The 15,959-nt window shown below is 37.3% G+C and overlaps 1 protein-coding gene across 1 annotated transcript; it reads left to right on the plus strand.

The window, feature by feature from the left end:
- The first annotated feature begins 3,645 nt into the window (after positions 1–3,645).
- On the plus strand, positions 3,646–6,158 carry iscub (iron-sulfur cluster assembly enzyme b). The gene is given in 6 exon segments (XM_036562994.1): positions 3,646–3,772; positions 5,084–5,196; positions 5,406–5,516; positions 5,602–5,642; positions 5,644–5,666; positions 6,067–6,158. Coding segments are annotated over 6 exon segments (507 nt in total).
- Positions 6,159–15,959: the final 9,801 nt, after the last annotated feature.

Here is a 15,959-nt window from a genome sequence, read left to right on the forward strand (position 1 = left end):
TTTTCTGATACATTCATTCTGCACTGAGAAACTCAAATTTTCTCGTTCCACCTCAGATGGTGCAGCAGTTACGTTCTGATGCCTCAGGCACCATTTACAATGGAACAGGAAAATTTGAACAAGAAGCTGGCAAATGAGAAGCTGACTTAAGCCTTGTAAAAAAATTGAACAGACATTTTACAAGAAACTATTCTGCTTTTGCGGAAAAGCTTCGTGCTGGAGATGCGAGAATAGCAACCATAGCTGAGCTAAAGCTTGAAGCAGAGCAAAGTAAGTCTGTGTTTTTGATTACATTAGATTTTTAGCCTAACGTTATACTAGTACATCAGCACATACTGAGACATATTTACAACCAAGATGGTAAAATGGACATAACATGTCGTGGCTCCCAAGGTAGTTTGATTTTTGTTGAAATGACAAAATGGCTCTTCTTAACATTTGGGATTGCTGTCCACTGACCTAGATACTATATTTGGTGCATGTTTATGTCTTTTATTATGTGTGTTGGTTCCAGATACCATGGGTTCAAAGTGCTTGTTAAGAAACAAACAAATGTTGTTTGTGTGTTTCCTTAGTTCTACAAGTTTCCAAGGAATGATTCGAACCATTATGGTACTTGAAATTCATTTCATTTATTCAATCATTGTGAATCAGATTTGACCAAAACTTAGAAAGATTTAATTCATGTGGAAGATGTGCTTATAGACTGTGTACCACTAATCGGTATTGGAGACGGTGAGTCTCTATGTGAGAAAGACCAATCAGCGCTCTGGCTTTACCACAAGAGGGGATGGTCTATGGCCAGAGAAAACCCAAGCACAAAAGCAGAGAAAAAAGGACCATTAAGTTGATACATATCAAGACCAAATTACAAAGAGCATTCACTATCAGATCTGAGATACTTGTCTTTTGTTTGTCTGCTTATTTATTGCATGTGTTTTGTGTCCACCTTAAGCCTTTTCAAGCCATGCTTAGAGATAGAGTCAAAAAAGTCTGTTGTATGGCCACCAACCAATTACTTCATTCTCATCTTAGCAAAACAGAGGAAGTTAGTTGGTAGTCGCCTCAAAACCTGAGTGTACACAGAAAACTTCATCCCGCAGAGTCTGAGAAATACAGCCTGGTCCCGGAAAACTTCAGAACTGCATCCTCAGTGCTGTTGCACTGCTTCACTCAACAGTCTTCATGGGCAGATCCAGCGCCTGGGAAGTGGAACTCCAGTGGCTGCTGCGAAGAACGAACAGCCTTGTCACTGACTAAGGCTGCTACGAACATCCGCCTGCCCCACTGCTGTGGTGACGTGGACCAGACCCACAGCGCTTGAGCATCTTCAGATCCACCCAGGCTCCAGTTTGACACCATCGGGAAGGGTTCCTTCTCAACTTCTTGACTCAAAAGTAAAATAGCAGGCTCTCTTATATGTACTCAAGTTTTGATGCTGTTTGATTTAATAGGTTTAGACACCTTTTATAGATAAACATACATACATACATCATACATAAAGACATTACTAAATTATCATCACTACATGTTCTCTGTTGTGAAAATCCAGGGCTGTTTCTCAAAATTCATTGTGTGTTCTTGCATTCTTCTGTTCTTGCTCGACGTCATCTTCCGCTGCCCAATTTGCATTCCAATATTCAAGTCAAGTCAAGTCAAAGTATATTTATATATTGCTTTTTACAACAGGTGTTGTCACAAAGCAGCTTTACAGAAGAATCTGGCTCCAAGCCCCGATGAGCAAGCCAATGGCGACAGTGGCAAGGAAAAACTCCAAGAGCAAGAGGAAAAAACCTTGAGAGGAATCAAGACTCAAAAGGGGAACCCATCCTCCTCTGGTTGACACCGGATAGCAAACAGCGTTAGTGTAAAAAATTCAATATTCAATAACAAAAGTACCAAGAATGGTGAAAGACCTGGTTGTGTTCTTGATCTGCCCCAATAGACCATTCTGACAGTGTGACATTTGATTATACAGAAGTCTAAATAGTAGCATTAAATGACTTCCAGTCATGTTGTATACAATGAATGAGACTACAGGCCTGAATAATTACTGTGTTTCTTTAATGCACCAACCAATAATTCAACCAGAAAGCTTTACCTGTGGAATCATTGATAAAGTTAAGTTTCTCACTCATATATGCAACTTTGGACTCAAAATTAAAAATTCAAAAATTCAATTTATTATTTAAATTTGCTATCTGGTAAACATGTATTGACGTCTCATTTACACAAAGATTTAGACACTTTCCAAGTATTTTTATTTAAATAAAAATGTACCTTATTTGTGTGGCGGCCCCGTTATTGTATACCAGATTACGCCACCCCTTGGTTTATACTTAGAGCAAAGGGGAGCTCTGACCGTAGTAACTTCACAAATGCAGGTTCAGGAAAATACAAAAATACAATCTTTATTAAAGGAAGCTGAGGTCATACACTGACTGTCAGTTCAGTTTATAAAACAGAAAAATAAAAACAACCAGTACTAAAAATATTCACAGTACTACGGGGATTACTCAAGCCTTGGCCTGTTGGGACACTAACGGAAGATTATTCTCTCAGTGACACACGTGAAACGTGAGGAAAAAACACCATTCCAGCCATACATGCTAATCACTCCAAATGCACGGCACTGCAAATGTCTACCATTCTAGTGAACACAGCAATCCATCCCCAAACATTCCTCCGTCCCAAACTCCCTGGATTAAACTTAACCCCACGTAGACGGCAATATAACTAAGGGAAAAATAATAGTAATAAAAAAAAAAAAGTAACTAAAAGAATTTGCACTCCCTCTAGCCAGTGGCTCACAATACACCAAATGCCCGTTTGCACACACAATATGGCCACAGGCTAGAGGGCAGCTTAGGCAATAAAATACTTTCGTTAAAAGTTAGAGCAGCATCACAACTGAAACTCAATAATAAAACAAACAATAAAAGTGGTAAGAGAACAGCAGCTGGCACAGGACATACGCTGTAATCAATCTATAAGATACACAAGAAAAGACACAGGGCATTGTTGACATTCATCCCTCGTAAGGCATATACAGAGGAACAACTTAGTATAAGAGTAACTTGACAGCCTGGCTCAAAAACACGGACTCAAGTCTAACATAGATGATTGCACTGCAAGACACATCTAATAGCAGCAGTAATGCAACAGCTAAAAGCTACACTCAAATGCTTCATAAAAACAGCCATGTTACTGAGCCAAATGCTAATAACAGAAATAGAACATTCTGCATGATACAAAATCAAAACATACCTGGGGTACTAAGGCCAATGATGTAAACTGGACGCTACAGTTGGTGCTGACTTTGCTCCAAATTCACCATGCTATTTGGCTAGGTACACAAACAGAACATCATGTTACTGGTCATAGCTAAGCCAACAGAAACCACAGTAATCAGGCGGGGGGCACGGCAGCATACCTTATTGCACACTAAATGAACTAAAACCTGCACCGCTGCTGCTGTCGCCACTCGCACCGGCTTAGCTCCAAGTGGCTAAAGCTAACAGGACCCAAGCTTCAGCTGCGCCCGTCCACCAGTGCCTCGACACTTGACGAGAAGAAACCTACTTTAAAACTAATATTGGTGGGAAAATATGTTCTCGAGCTCAAAGTGCGTCATTGCTGTCTTTCATGGTGGGCGTTATGGTGAAGAGGTGTTTCTCTCCTGTTCTTCTCAACAAAAGACTGTCAGTACCAGACCTGAAGGCTCAGTGTGGGTATCACAAGAAGGTAAAGAGGTTCGATATTGTATGGAAGTGTTTAACTGTCGCCACGTTTACTTTGGTTAATATGTTAAGCTGGATCCAGGTTGCTGTGTCATCATGATTTGTCTGGACTGAAAGTGAAGTTTCATGTTTTGTTCCATGTCCTAAAGAATACTTATTTGGCAGAAATAAATCAGCACATTAAATTACAATAGAAAAACTTTTTTAAAAGTTTCAAGACAGTTTTTCTTTTCAATTACTATAAGTACTACATTTACATTTATATTTACATTTACAGCATTTATCAGACTCTCTTATCCAGAGCGACTTACAAAAAATGCTTTGTTGTCTACGTAAAGTATTTTTGCTAATTACAAATAGGTTAGAGAGAAAGCTAGTCCTGAGCTCAGATATTGCTAGAAACAAAAGCCCATGTTGATACCTAGAGAAAAAGGAACAGAATTAAACACAGTGCAGTGCAAACATTTCAATAAGTGCAGTACAATACATTACACTAAATACTTAACTCAGTGCTCACTTAAGTGCTGTAAAAACTAGTTGTTACTATAATAGTTGTTATAATAACTATAAGCCAACATAACATTTCAAAAATAGCATTACTACACAGTAGGCAAAGCTTGGCCCGTAGTTAATACAGCTCTAACTGAGATTAGGGTCGATACCTGTCTTAAAATTAATCCTTTAATGAAATCATTGTTTTGAAGGACTTCTTAGGATTTGTACTTAGTGTATTCGTTTGTCTCTTAAGTGATGCATGTACAGCCTCCATTGGTATTAATTTTGAATATAAGACATAGACCTTAATCCCTTTCTCAACACATTCTTCACATGCTTCTGTAGATTGTCACACTTCAGTCCCCTAAGAGTACAATGGGCCTCATTCTCCAATATCTTCTGAATCTTTTTTTTGTCATTTGTTCTTGAGAAAGGGCCTAAGAAAAAATCTACATCAGATTCATGAAGTATTCTTAAACCACAGAATTCTTCACAATTTTGTGGTCTTGAGTGTGCTTAGATTCACATCCCAAAAAAGAAAACATTGGTGGATGTCAGAATCATTGTGAAAACTGCATAAGTGGGTTTTAAGAAGAAATTTCTCCTTAAGAATGGTTGGTGAATGAGGCCCAATCTTCTTAACATTTTGAAAATCACTAAACACAAATAGCTTCAGTTCTTGTTGGGTGAGAAAGTAAAGGAGACTGAACCGCAAACGCAGACAGTGCTGCCCTGTCACGTTTATTTTAATTTCTGTTACATAACCATGAGCTCCTCTAGACTGAATTAAGCACGACTTCACCCATGTGACATATGTACCCCATATCCATCTGTTTCGGCTTCTGAAGGTGGTGACCATTATGAGAACCCAAGGAATGTTGGATCTTTGGACAAAAATGCTAAAAATGTGGGCACAGGGCTGGTGGGCGCACCTGTGTGTGGAGATGTAATGAAACTCCAAGTATGTTTATTTTTGGTCCTATCCAGTACGCTTTTTTCTTTTATAATTCCCCGAACGGCTTTACCTATGGTCAGTCATATTGTGTTGGCATTCTTAGATTAAGCCTAATCCAGGTCTTATACCGGAAAACCAAATTCTACATTTAGCTAATGGAGCAGACAATCATGACAACAAATGATATTTTCTCTCATGATACTGTGGTTCGGCAGATTCAGGTGGATGAAGCCAGGAAAGTTGTGGAAGCCAGGTTCAAGACGTTTGGCTGTGGCTCGGCCATCGCATCCAGTTCTTTGGCCACAGAGTGGGTAAAGGGTAAATCTGTAAGCAAAACAGAGTGACCACATCTGTCCTTTGGTGTTAGTGTTTCTTCTTTTTTTTTTTTAAATAAAAAGAAATGTTTTGCAGATTGATGAAGCCTCAAAGATGAGGAACACTGAAATCGCTTCTTCCAGTGAAATTTCACTGCTCAGGTAAGGTTTTATTCTCACTGCATAAGATATTCTTAGACACTTGTTATTTTGTAACTCTATGGTTTGAGGCAAGTGAGGCTCACATTTGTCATGATGCTAATAAGTAACTTTAAGCTTCAAAGGTTTCTTAGCTACATCAGCTTTGTAGCTCCAGTAGCTCTTGGGACATTTGGGGTAAGGAAGGAAACTCTGACCCATCACTTTCACAATTATCTGTTAATTCATGCTAGTCTGTTTTTTCTTTTGCTTTAACGTCAAATGTGGATATAGTCATGCAAACTGAAATGCGTTTTTATAACAAAATGTATGATCATTAATGCTGAATAACAAGATCATAATGATGCACTATGAAAATACCTACTGTGTTACTTAACGGAATGTTTTTTCTTGTTCTATCTAGTGTTGGCTGAGGATACCATTAAGGCACCTTTAGCTAATTATCATCTGAAGCAAGTGGAGGTGGGTGATAAGGCCATGATAGCCAGCAACTAGGGGTCCCAACATCCCTTCCCTCCTGTAGTGTGGACCAAGCCTTCACCAGCCCTTTTACTGTAGCCTGTTTTATGAATGCAAAATTTAAAAACACTGAGAAGTGTTTCAGACTCCATACTGAAAATGTTAAAATATGCAGATAAATGACACATTGAAAAATAACAAAAACCTAAAATCTTTGTCAAACAACTCCTTTTACATGCACTCAGTATGAATGGCAGAAAGATGCACTGATTTTTGCAAGTTCTTGATAGGTTTTATGTAATCACCATTAAAACTTTCTTACAGTAGTAACGAAATAAACCTGTAAACAGTCAGGTGATTTTTGCTCAGTATCTAAAACATTTGCATGTTTCTGTATTTATTATTTTTTTTATTTTTCTTGTATTTCTCCTTAAAAGTCCACTTACAGTATTTGTATGGGTTACTTTTCTAAATACAGTTATGATTAATTTTTATAGGCTGTTTGAGACTTGTGTAAGTTGTGTAACATATAAATGATCTCCGTTATGACTGGTGGCCATTTATTATGCCTTATTCATAAAGCAAACTAGGCTGAAATAAACATTTTAATTTCCATTGGAATGTGTGGACTAAATAGGACAAATCAGCGCTACGTCACAGCAACCAAGAACTTACTTCCAGGTTGATAACGATGGTAGCACTGCACTGATACTGATGAGAATTATTTAACCAACATACTGAAAAAAAAATAGAACTTTGTAAGTGATCTTGTCATAAAACACCAAAGACTGAGACATGTACTTCTACATATTCGTTATTAAATATTGGTAAACCATATGCTCCTATGTTATTTAACCAACATACCTTGTTGTTGATATTGGCAAAGCTGTGTACTACTAAAGCTGTTCTGGTGCCATTAAATTATATTTTAAACTGATCTTCCCATTCTGATAAATTCAAGATTAACTGGACTGTGTGGGTTTTTTGTCATTTATTCATGAGCATGCACCAGCCATTAATTTTAAGTGCAGTGTTTAATGAAAAAAAAGTAACTTTATAATTATAGTTTTAAATTTTATCCACTATGATTTTGCTAGTAGCTGTTACATTAGCACCTTGCATTCGCTTGGGTTCATTTTACTTTCAGCAGCTCTACCAGTTTTTGAAAGCTGGAAAACAGGAAAAACTTAAACCTGAACTAGAATGTTCTTGAATATATGTGTTACCTTGTTCTCTGATCCTGTTTCCTAGCCATAGATGGGGATGAGGGGAACTTGAAGCAAGGTGGCATTCCTAAGCACAGTGGCATTTATTTGTGAACTGAAATTAAACTTAACCTAAAATAAGGAGAATTGGGTGAGCTCTGGAGTTGATACAGCAGAAAGCAAAAGGAGGTTTTCCCACCAGACTTTGTCATGCACTTTCTTTGACTACCTCTTTCTCAGCTGTAGCAGAAAACAATATTTTACCATTATTGACCATATTTTGGTTCAGTCTGTTAAAATGAGCTAAGCTACTTAAAATGAGCTGCTTTTACCACTGAACGGATACGTTATCCACCTGGAAGTATAGCTACCCTTTATGCTTACAAACATTCTGATTTGGTCTGTAAATGTAAATGTGCTGTTTTTGTGACGTCACAAAATTCAGCATGGGCTGTTTTGCAGAACAGTTTCCGTATGTTCACTGGGGAATGAATAGCATGTCTTGAAACATTAAAGCAGATGTTTCTAAATTTTGACAGTTATTCAGAGTAGATTGGTGTGAAATTAGCCATTCTACAAAAATTTACTGAGTTCATAATTGTTCATAATGATGGTGATAGTAACCAGATGTACGAAGCGGTTAAGGCCTCTAAAAGCTACCTTCCAGAAAGTTTTTCTACAAAATGCTTATAAATATGTTGCCTGCCACACTGTTTAATGTTAGTTTTATGACAAGGTTTTGGCCCAATATATAGTTTTAAAATACATGCAGGGCACTGTAAAGAAAAATACAAAGACAATTTGGTTTTCCGTGAAATGGATCCTTAAATTGTCGTTTCATTAGCAGATGTAAAGGACAATGTTAATTTCTTTCATTTTCATTTTTACTTTCATTTGCAAGTAAATTAGATTAAGGTTGGACAGTGCTTTCATAACATGGTTTGTTTCTATCAGTTGTCTTGAAGTGAAGTTTAAAAACATCTGCTGGATGTTGGAAGTCATTAGCAAAAATGTATATCAATCACTTTTCTGATTAGAAATAGAATCCAAAGTTCTATTCAGACAGGTAGTCAAATATAATTTACTTTGCACTTTGTGATTTATTTATCTGGTATTCAATCTGGCTCAATCTTTTCACTAACACAGACACTGTATTAAAACTTTTAAAGTAAATAAGCTGACTTAATCACTATGTAACCATGTGTATGACAAAAGTCATAAGATGGCTTCAAAACAGATGATGGCTTGCAAGCATTTTTATACCATCTTCATCAGTCAGACTCTAAAGAACACATTTTAATCGAAAATTCTAGGACAAAAACAGACAAAAGTGTGTGAGAAGCTTGTATTGGGACTTCAGGTCCTGCAGAAGAGTCCACATTGAGAAAAAAAAAATTAGAGCCAGTACATATAAATACCTGACTCACTGTGAGGCTATTCCAGGCTGGGACACATCTCCTTAATTGGGTAGTGAGAGAACTTGTTTGCATTTCCCACTAGGACTGAGGCAGTCTTTCTGTTATTGTTTATAAGATGCTGAGACACTGTTAGACACTGTTAAGCAGTTAGCAGTGGGACAGTGGCATAACTACTGGCATAGAGAGAGGGCCAGTTACCCTAGGGCCCATACTGTAGGAGGGACTCTGTGCAGGCCAGTCAAGTTCTTCCACACCAAACTCACTCATCCATGTCTTTATGGACCTTGCTTTGTGCACTGGTGCGCAGTCATGCTGGAACAGGAAGGGGCCATCCCCAAACTGTTCCCACAAAGTCGGGAGCATGAAATTGTCCAAAATCTCTTGGTATGCTGAAGCATTAAGAGTTCCTTTCACTGGAACTAAGGGGCCAAGCCCAACTCCTGAAAAACAACCCCACATCATAATCCCCCCTCCACCAAACTTTACACTTGGCACAATGCAGTCAGACAAGTATCCTGCAGTACCGCAACAAGTTAACAAACATCGTAAACGCTTTTGATTTCCAAAAAAACAAGGGAAAATTTTCCATGATATAGGCCCTCAACTGATTTCTACAAATTTTTAAAAATTTGTTTTAAGTAATTTTAATAAGTGAGATTATATCACTATACTGGCCGATAATTTTGCTTATTTTAAAAAATATGTTTGAAACATGCAAAATGACCTGCCAATACGGTAAGATAATTTCACTTAAGGAAATGACTAAAGTAATAAATAATTTAAATGTGTATGATTATAACAACAAGCATCACAAATGACAACCTTTGGCTAGTGCAAAGACCGCCCCTGTTTCTATGGCTTGTCTATATGAAATGATTTTCTTATAGTGCTGAATTTAATGTACGTGATTCAAATGCATACTCAAATACATATTCCCATGAATGACTAAAGTATGTTACATCAACACATTTTATTTTTCAGTTTACTTTCAGCAACAGTTGTATTGCTGTGATAGTTTTATTCATGTGGAAATGATGGACAGATTTAATTATGTACAGAGTACCACTTATCCTCCTGGGTCACAGCGGGTGCTGGAGCCTATCCCAGTGTTCATTGCTAACAGGTGCATAAAATTAAGCACAAAAACTAGCAGTAGAATGAGTCGTACTTATAAGCTCAGTGACTTTAAAAGTGGGACTGTCATAGGATGCCACCTCTGCCACAAGTCAGTTTGTAAAATTTCTGTCCTGCCAGATCTGCCCCTGTCAACTCTAAGTGCTATTATTGTGAAATGGAAGCACCTAGGAGCAACAACAGCTTAGCTACGAAGCAGTAGACCATGCAAATTCACAGAGTGTGCTGAAGTGCACAGTGCTTTTCCTCTGTTGAATCACTCACTAATGATTTCCAAATTGCTTTTGAAAGCAACAACAGTGAAAGAACTGCACATCAGGAGCTTCACAAAATGGGTTTCCATGCCCACGCAGCTACACACAAGCCTGCACAATGCAGGAGGTGGGGGAACCCAGCAGTGGAAACACATTCTGTGGAGTGTTGAATCACACTTCTCTATCTGGCAGTCTGATGGACGAGTCTGGGTTTGTTGAATGCCAGGAGAACATTACCTACCTGACTGCATTGCGCCAAGTGTAAAGTTTGGTGGAGGAGGGATAATGCTATGGGTTATTTTTTCAGGGGTTGGCCTAGGCCCCTTAGTTCCAGTGAAGTTAAATCTTAATGCTTCAGTTTACCAAGAGATTTTGGACAATTGTATGCTACCAACTTTACTCATGTGGGCGTAATGTGTAGGTGTCCCAATACTTTTGTCCATTTTGTGTATGTGCGTGTATATCTGGTGCAGAATTCAGATATTGAAAATGCAGCAAGAAATCTTCCTAGCTGTATTTCAAGGCATAGCAGCCCACAGCCAGCTGGGAACATAGACAGAGCTGGTTTTGCCTGAGTAAGCCAATGGTAACTTGATGGATTGAGGCAAGTGGTTTCCCTGGGGTCAGCCAGCCAATTAGAACAAACATAGTTCAACTAGTGATGCAAAAGTAAGTATATAATCACACAAATGGGATTTTTCAGTGCTTTTGATACAAAAAAAATCATCTCAGTAAAACCTAGTACCAGTAGTTACAGAAGGGATTTAAAAAAGTTACTGAAAATACGTAACACCATGTCAACAACACTCAAAAAAATTACTCTTTGAATGTACTTAATTTTTTTCGTCAAAGTGTTGCACGAAATTATCTACATTCAGAGATATAATTTGAGTAACATTTACTTATTACCTATAAGTAATGTCAACTATATTTTGCAGGTTTTACTTCAGTAGTGAATTAGCAAATTATGTAATTGTTATATAATATAAACTTTTTTAGTTACAACTCAAATTTGAAGCCTTTCTGATGACATTTACTCATTGCTCATAAGTTTTGTCAGCTTAATTATATTTTGTGAAATTTCCTTGAAGTGTAATTTTAACTAAATTTAATCATGTTCATGCTATTTCATTAAATTATGTAGATTGTTAAATAACTTTTTAGTAAAACTACTCAATTCTTTTGTATTTCCAAGTTAGTCATTGTTTATTAGATACAACAGCTTAATTATATCACAGAGCATTTATTAATGTACAATGTTTAAATGTTAATTTTCACAGATTAAACTTAAGCTACACTTATTCATGTTCCATCTATTTACACACATGGTCAAGACAATGACTATCATAACAATAAAAAATTACAGTGACTTTATTAAGGTACATCAAATACACATGCATATTAGGATCAACTAAAATACACATTTGCTTTACCATTATAGAAAAACACTGAATATTAAGTAATAAAGCAAGACTATAGATAAAATAAAGCAGAGTATTAAAAAATAGACTAAATACTTCTCTAAAAGTGCACAGGTATCAATAAATTATTGTCTTGCAGGCAACACAAGCTAAAATGCAACTTTACATACAACAATAAGCTTCAAACAGAACAATGCAATTATAAACACATTCACCTAAATGTGTGTGCCTTTAATCACAATTAATTAAGTCTTAAGTAATGGCCCACATTTGTGAAACAATGAAGCAACATTCAGTAATTATGTAATGATAATACCAACCTTAAGTGCAACTTTACAACAGCAGATATTTAAAATAGAACAGCACAATAACAGTATTAATGTTATATGACTTTATACAATATCCAACTGTCATCAATGATCAAAATAATGCCCAGAAATAGTGCCTACAGAGTACAACCTTCTTGTCAAAGTAACTACTGCCTGTAGTTAGCACAACATTATTTTGCTTGTTAGACTATGCAAATTTTAGGTGAAAATTTATAGAGCTCAAATTGTTCAAAAGGCTACTTTGTACAGTGTTAGCAAAAAGCTTCTAAAATTTAACTACATGCTATTTTAAGACATATTGTTCTTAAACATGACCAGGATCTTGACATGTTGTATAGAAAATCAATGAAATGTCATTGAATTTTAAGAGATGTTGACATTCTTGTTTCATGTAACTTAAGCGTTGTTCAAAAGTCCATTGTTTTTCAATCAAAGTAGAAGCTGGTATGAAAAGTACAAATTCATAGCAGCACTTCCGCCCATTGTGGTGAGCCATTTTTAGTGCATAGATTACTCCAAGCATTACTGCAGTCTGGTACAACTGATTTGATGTTTCCTACAATAACGTTTCCATCAGCGTCAACGTCTTTATATTCTCCAAGAGCTCCACCCTCTTCTGATGACATAAATGCTCATTTCAGTGCTGTGCTGGTCTCTCAAGATGTCTTCACCATGAATGTCCTACAAATTAAATCTTGTTATTAATACTAAACTCCATTGTACTCTTGCTCCATAAAGAGTAAGTTCAGTTTATTTCTCATTTGAGCTCTTCTAAATACTTCCAGGCACCTCAGACAGTAATATCAAATACTTATTTTATGATGAGGCTAAAAAAAATCAGCCCCCATCTCCACAAAACTCCTTTCAATGGTAAAATACACATTACAAAATGGATAGTTCTAGCTCACCCTTCTCACTAGCACCTACAATCTATGGTTGGTGCTAACATACTAACACACCAACGCCACATTTCGATTTGGATTTACTATACAGATGGGAGGGGGCTGATTTTATTAAGCAAATATTATAAGTAATTGATAAGAACTGAGGTGCCTGGAAGACAGTATTTAAAAGAGCTCAAATATGAAATAAGATGAATTTACCTTAGTTAGAAATTAGAATTGAATTAGAATGATGGTGCTTAGGTCACATACTGACTTACCATGTACTCCTTGATAAGAAATCCATCATCATTCAGGTGCGGACAAAGAGCTTTTATGATGGCTTCTCTTTTACGGTGGACATCCTTCGCCTGCACATATTGATTGCACTTGTTACAATATACCTTCAACTGTGTACCTTCAAAAAAATTGGTACATTAACTTGACAAGCATACAAGGAACAGATAAAAGAAACATATGAACATCAAAATCCCGATCATCTTAGAGACTGAAAAATGATTACTAATTTGAACAATAAAACAAATAAATAAAAAGTAGCTTTTCATATCCAAAATCGCCTGGCTGGCAATCGAACCCAGGCCATTCTAATAGACATCTGTTCCCAAACATCATTTGTGTCGCTAACACACGGATTGTTGTCTGACTCCAGACACCTTTTAGACCCCATTATTTTTTGTTTGTTTGTTTCTTTTTACTAATAATTATTTAAACAATAATTTAGGACGTACTGATGATATGGTTTGTTTAATAGGTAAACAGGAATATATGTAAAGAATGAAAATATTTTCAACTTGCCACACAATAACTACTTGGATGGTCCTGCAACAGACAATTTTGTTGAAGTTTTTAACTGTAAAACCCTGTTGAGTTTAAATATTACATCTGTTAAAGATTTAAAATGTGCATTTTGTTCTTCACGCATAACCTGTACCATCTGTATGTGCTTTGATACCTGTTCAAACAGTATGCGGTTTTCTTTTACTAATTCCCGATTATTTTTGGCTAGTTTTTGAACAATATTATTTAATCTATGCACAATAGCACCTTGTCTACGCTGCTCAATGGTATTTTTGGTAATCTCTTGAGAATGCAGACCCAGCAATGTTCTAAAGTCATTAACGTCGCTAGAAAGGTAAGAGCCGCTTACCCAGCGTTCGTGCTCCTGATTCGATTTTAAGCCCTCTCCATCAATGTCTCTCACTTCTTCCAATATTGGATTTAGTCCAGTATTAATTGGTCCAGTATCCTCGGCCTCATCCGGCTTTTCTGTGAAACTGTTCTGGTCCCACATATTCAAAAGCTCCTCAGTCCAGTGCGGTCTCTGGTGTGCAAATCTGTAAACAGTTTAAGAAAAAAACATTTTACACACAACTGCTAATGTTAAAAATAACGTTGTTGAAGTATATTTTAAAAAGGAACCTTTGATAGAAGAAGGTAAAAACACTCTTTCAATAAGTTGAGGTGGTAGTATCTAGGAGTGCCCTATTTGCTCTGTTTGTGCAGGGGCTAGGAATGTGAGTTGGGGGCCCTTGGTCCATTGGGAGAGGGCCTCTCACTTTCTCCCTTCTTCTCTTAGGTCCAAATAGATGAGATCATTTTAAAAAAAGAACCATATGCTCTGTCTCCTGTTTCAACAACAAGAACCATATATATATGCTGTTGGTCAGTCTGTTCGGGAGGGGACATTTAGAATTGGCACAGATCCTCTCTCAGGTACTCTATAGTGCTTGATATGATACTGTTTTACTATGTAATAAATCTTTTACTGGCAACTCAGTATCGGCGGAGTTTTTCTTCACAACATCTAAACACCATCGCCACTAAATAAACAACAAGAATTTGGCGTCACGAACTTCGGAGGTGTTGTGGCTGGCTGCGTCGCCGACAGCCTCAGTGCGCTGACTCCCGCTCCAGGCCGGCTATTCAGGTGAGCGCTGGGTTTTTCGTTGAGGCTGTTGGATGTTTGCTGTCTAGCTGCACCGTAAGGACTGTGTGTGGGGGCGATGCTGTGTTGATGTTTGGAGTGCTTCTCCGTTCTAAATTGGGGTTTATTGCATTGTGCACGCCGCAATAAAAGGGGGGAGTATAATAGTGAAAAGGAAAGCTGATGCAAAAGTGTAGAATAGCCTAATTAGTAACGATAAAGTGAGCTAATTAACACCATGCAAGATTAATGAAGGTTGGGCCCTTATCTTCTTAACGGTAAGACATGTGTATATCGGTCACTGTGTGAAAGTTGGCTTAGAGAAATAGTCGGATCAGGTGAGAAAATAAAAAGGGGGAACGAGAAGTGAAAAGTAAAAGCCCAGGGCCCTGGGGAATTAGATTAAGGGGAAAATAGTTTACTGGGAAAAAAAGAAGTTAAAGAAAATAGAAAAGAGATGTGAAGAGTTAAAAAGAATAGAAAGGATAAGAGTTAAAGAGAATAAAAGAAGTTAAAGAGCATAGAGATGATATGAGTGAAAAGAGAAATAAGAAAAGGGAAGAGAATAAAGATGATAAGAGTTAAAAGTGAAAAGGAGCCGCAGATTTGGACCAAAGCCCTCTGGGAGGCGGTTTTAGACGGGCCTAAAATCCTGGAAAATCACTAGGTGAATTTCTGGGTCAGTTCTAAGGAACTGGAGGTGTGGAAGGGAAAATTCAATTATAAAGTTCCCACTCGAACACTAGTTGACGAACAGTGTCTGAAGCAGCTTTTTATTGAATATTCACACCTCATAAAGGTAGCATAAATTTAGAAGAAAAAGAGAAAAAGGAGCGGCAGGAAAAAGCATGCTATAGGATAAATGTTTTGTTCTGTGTCTTCTGTGTCTGTGAGAGCGCTGTGTGTGCTTCTGTGTGAGGGGGATTGGCCCCCCCCTTACTGGGCGTGTGCGGAGCTGGCTTCTCCGTATGCGTAAATGTATGTGTGTGTGTGTGTGGTGCTTGACTTGGAGGTGCTCCAGCTGTGTGACTGGCTTTAAGAATGTATAAATGATAATTTGTAAAAAAAATATGAACCTCTATGAGAGGGCATTTCTCTGATATCGTTAATACCATGAGCTTTCCTGGGGGACATTGTTAGATTTAAGATTTAAGATAAAGTTAAGATTTATGAGCCTCATAAAGAATAAGAGGACTTTTATAAATTAGTATCCATGAGCCTCATTCAGGGGACTTGATAATAATAAGCTT

The sequence above is a fragment of the Colossoma macropomum genome, unplaced genomic scaffold (genome assembly GCF_904425465.1).
Source record: "Colossoma macropomum unplaced genomic scaffold, Colossoma_macropomum, whole genome shotgun sequence".
Taxonomy (NCBI): domain Eukaryota; kingdom Metazoa; phylum Chordata; class Actinopteri; order Characiformes; family Serrasalmidae; genus Colossoma; species Colossoma macropomum.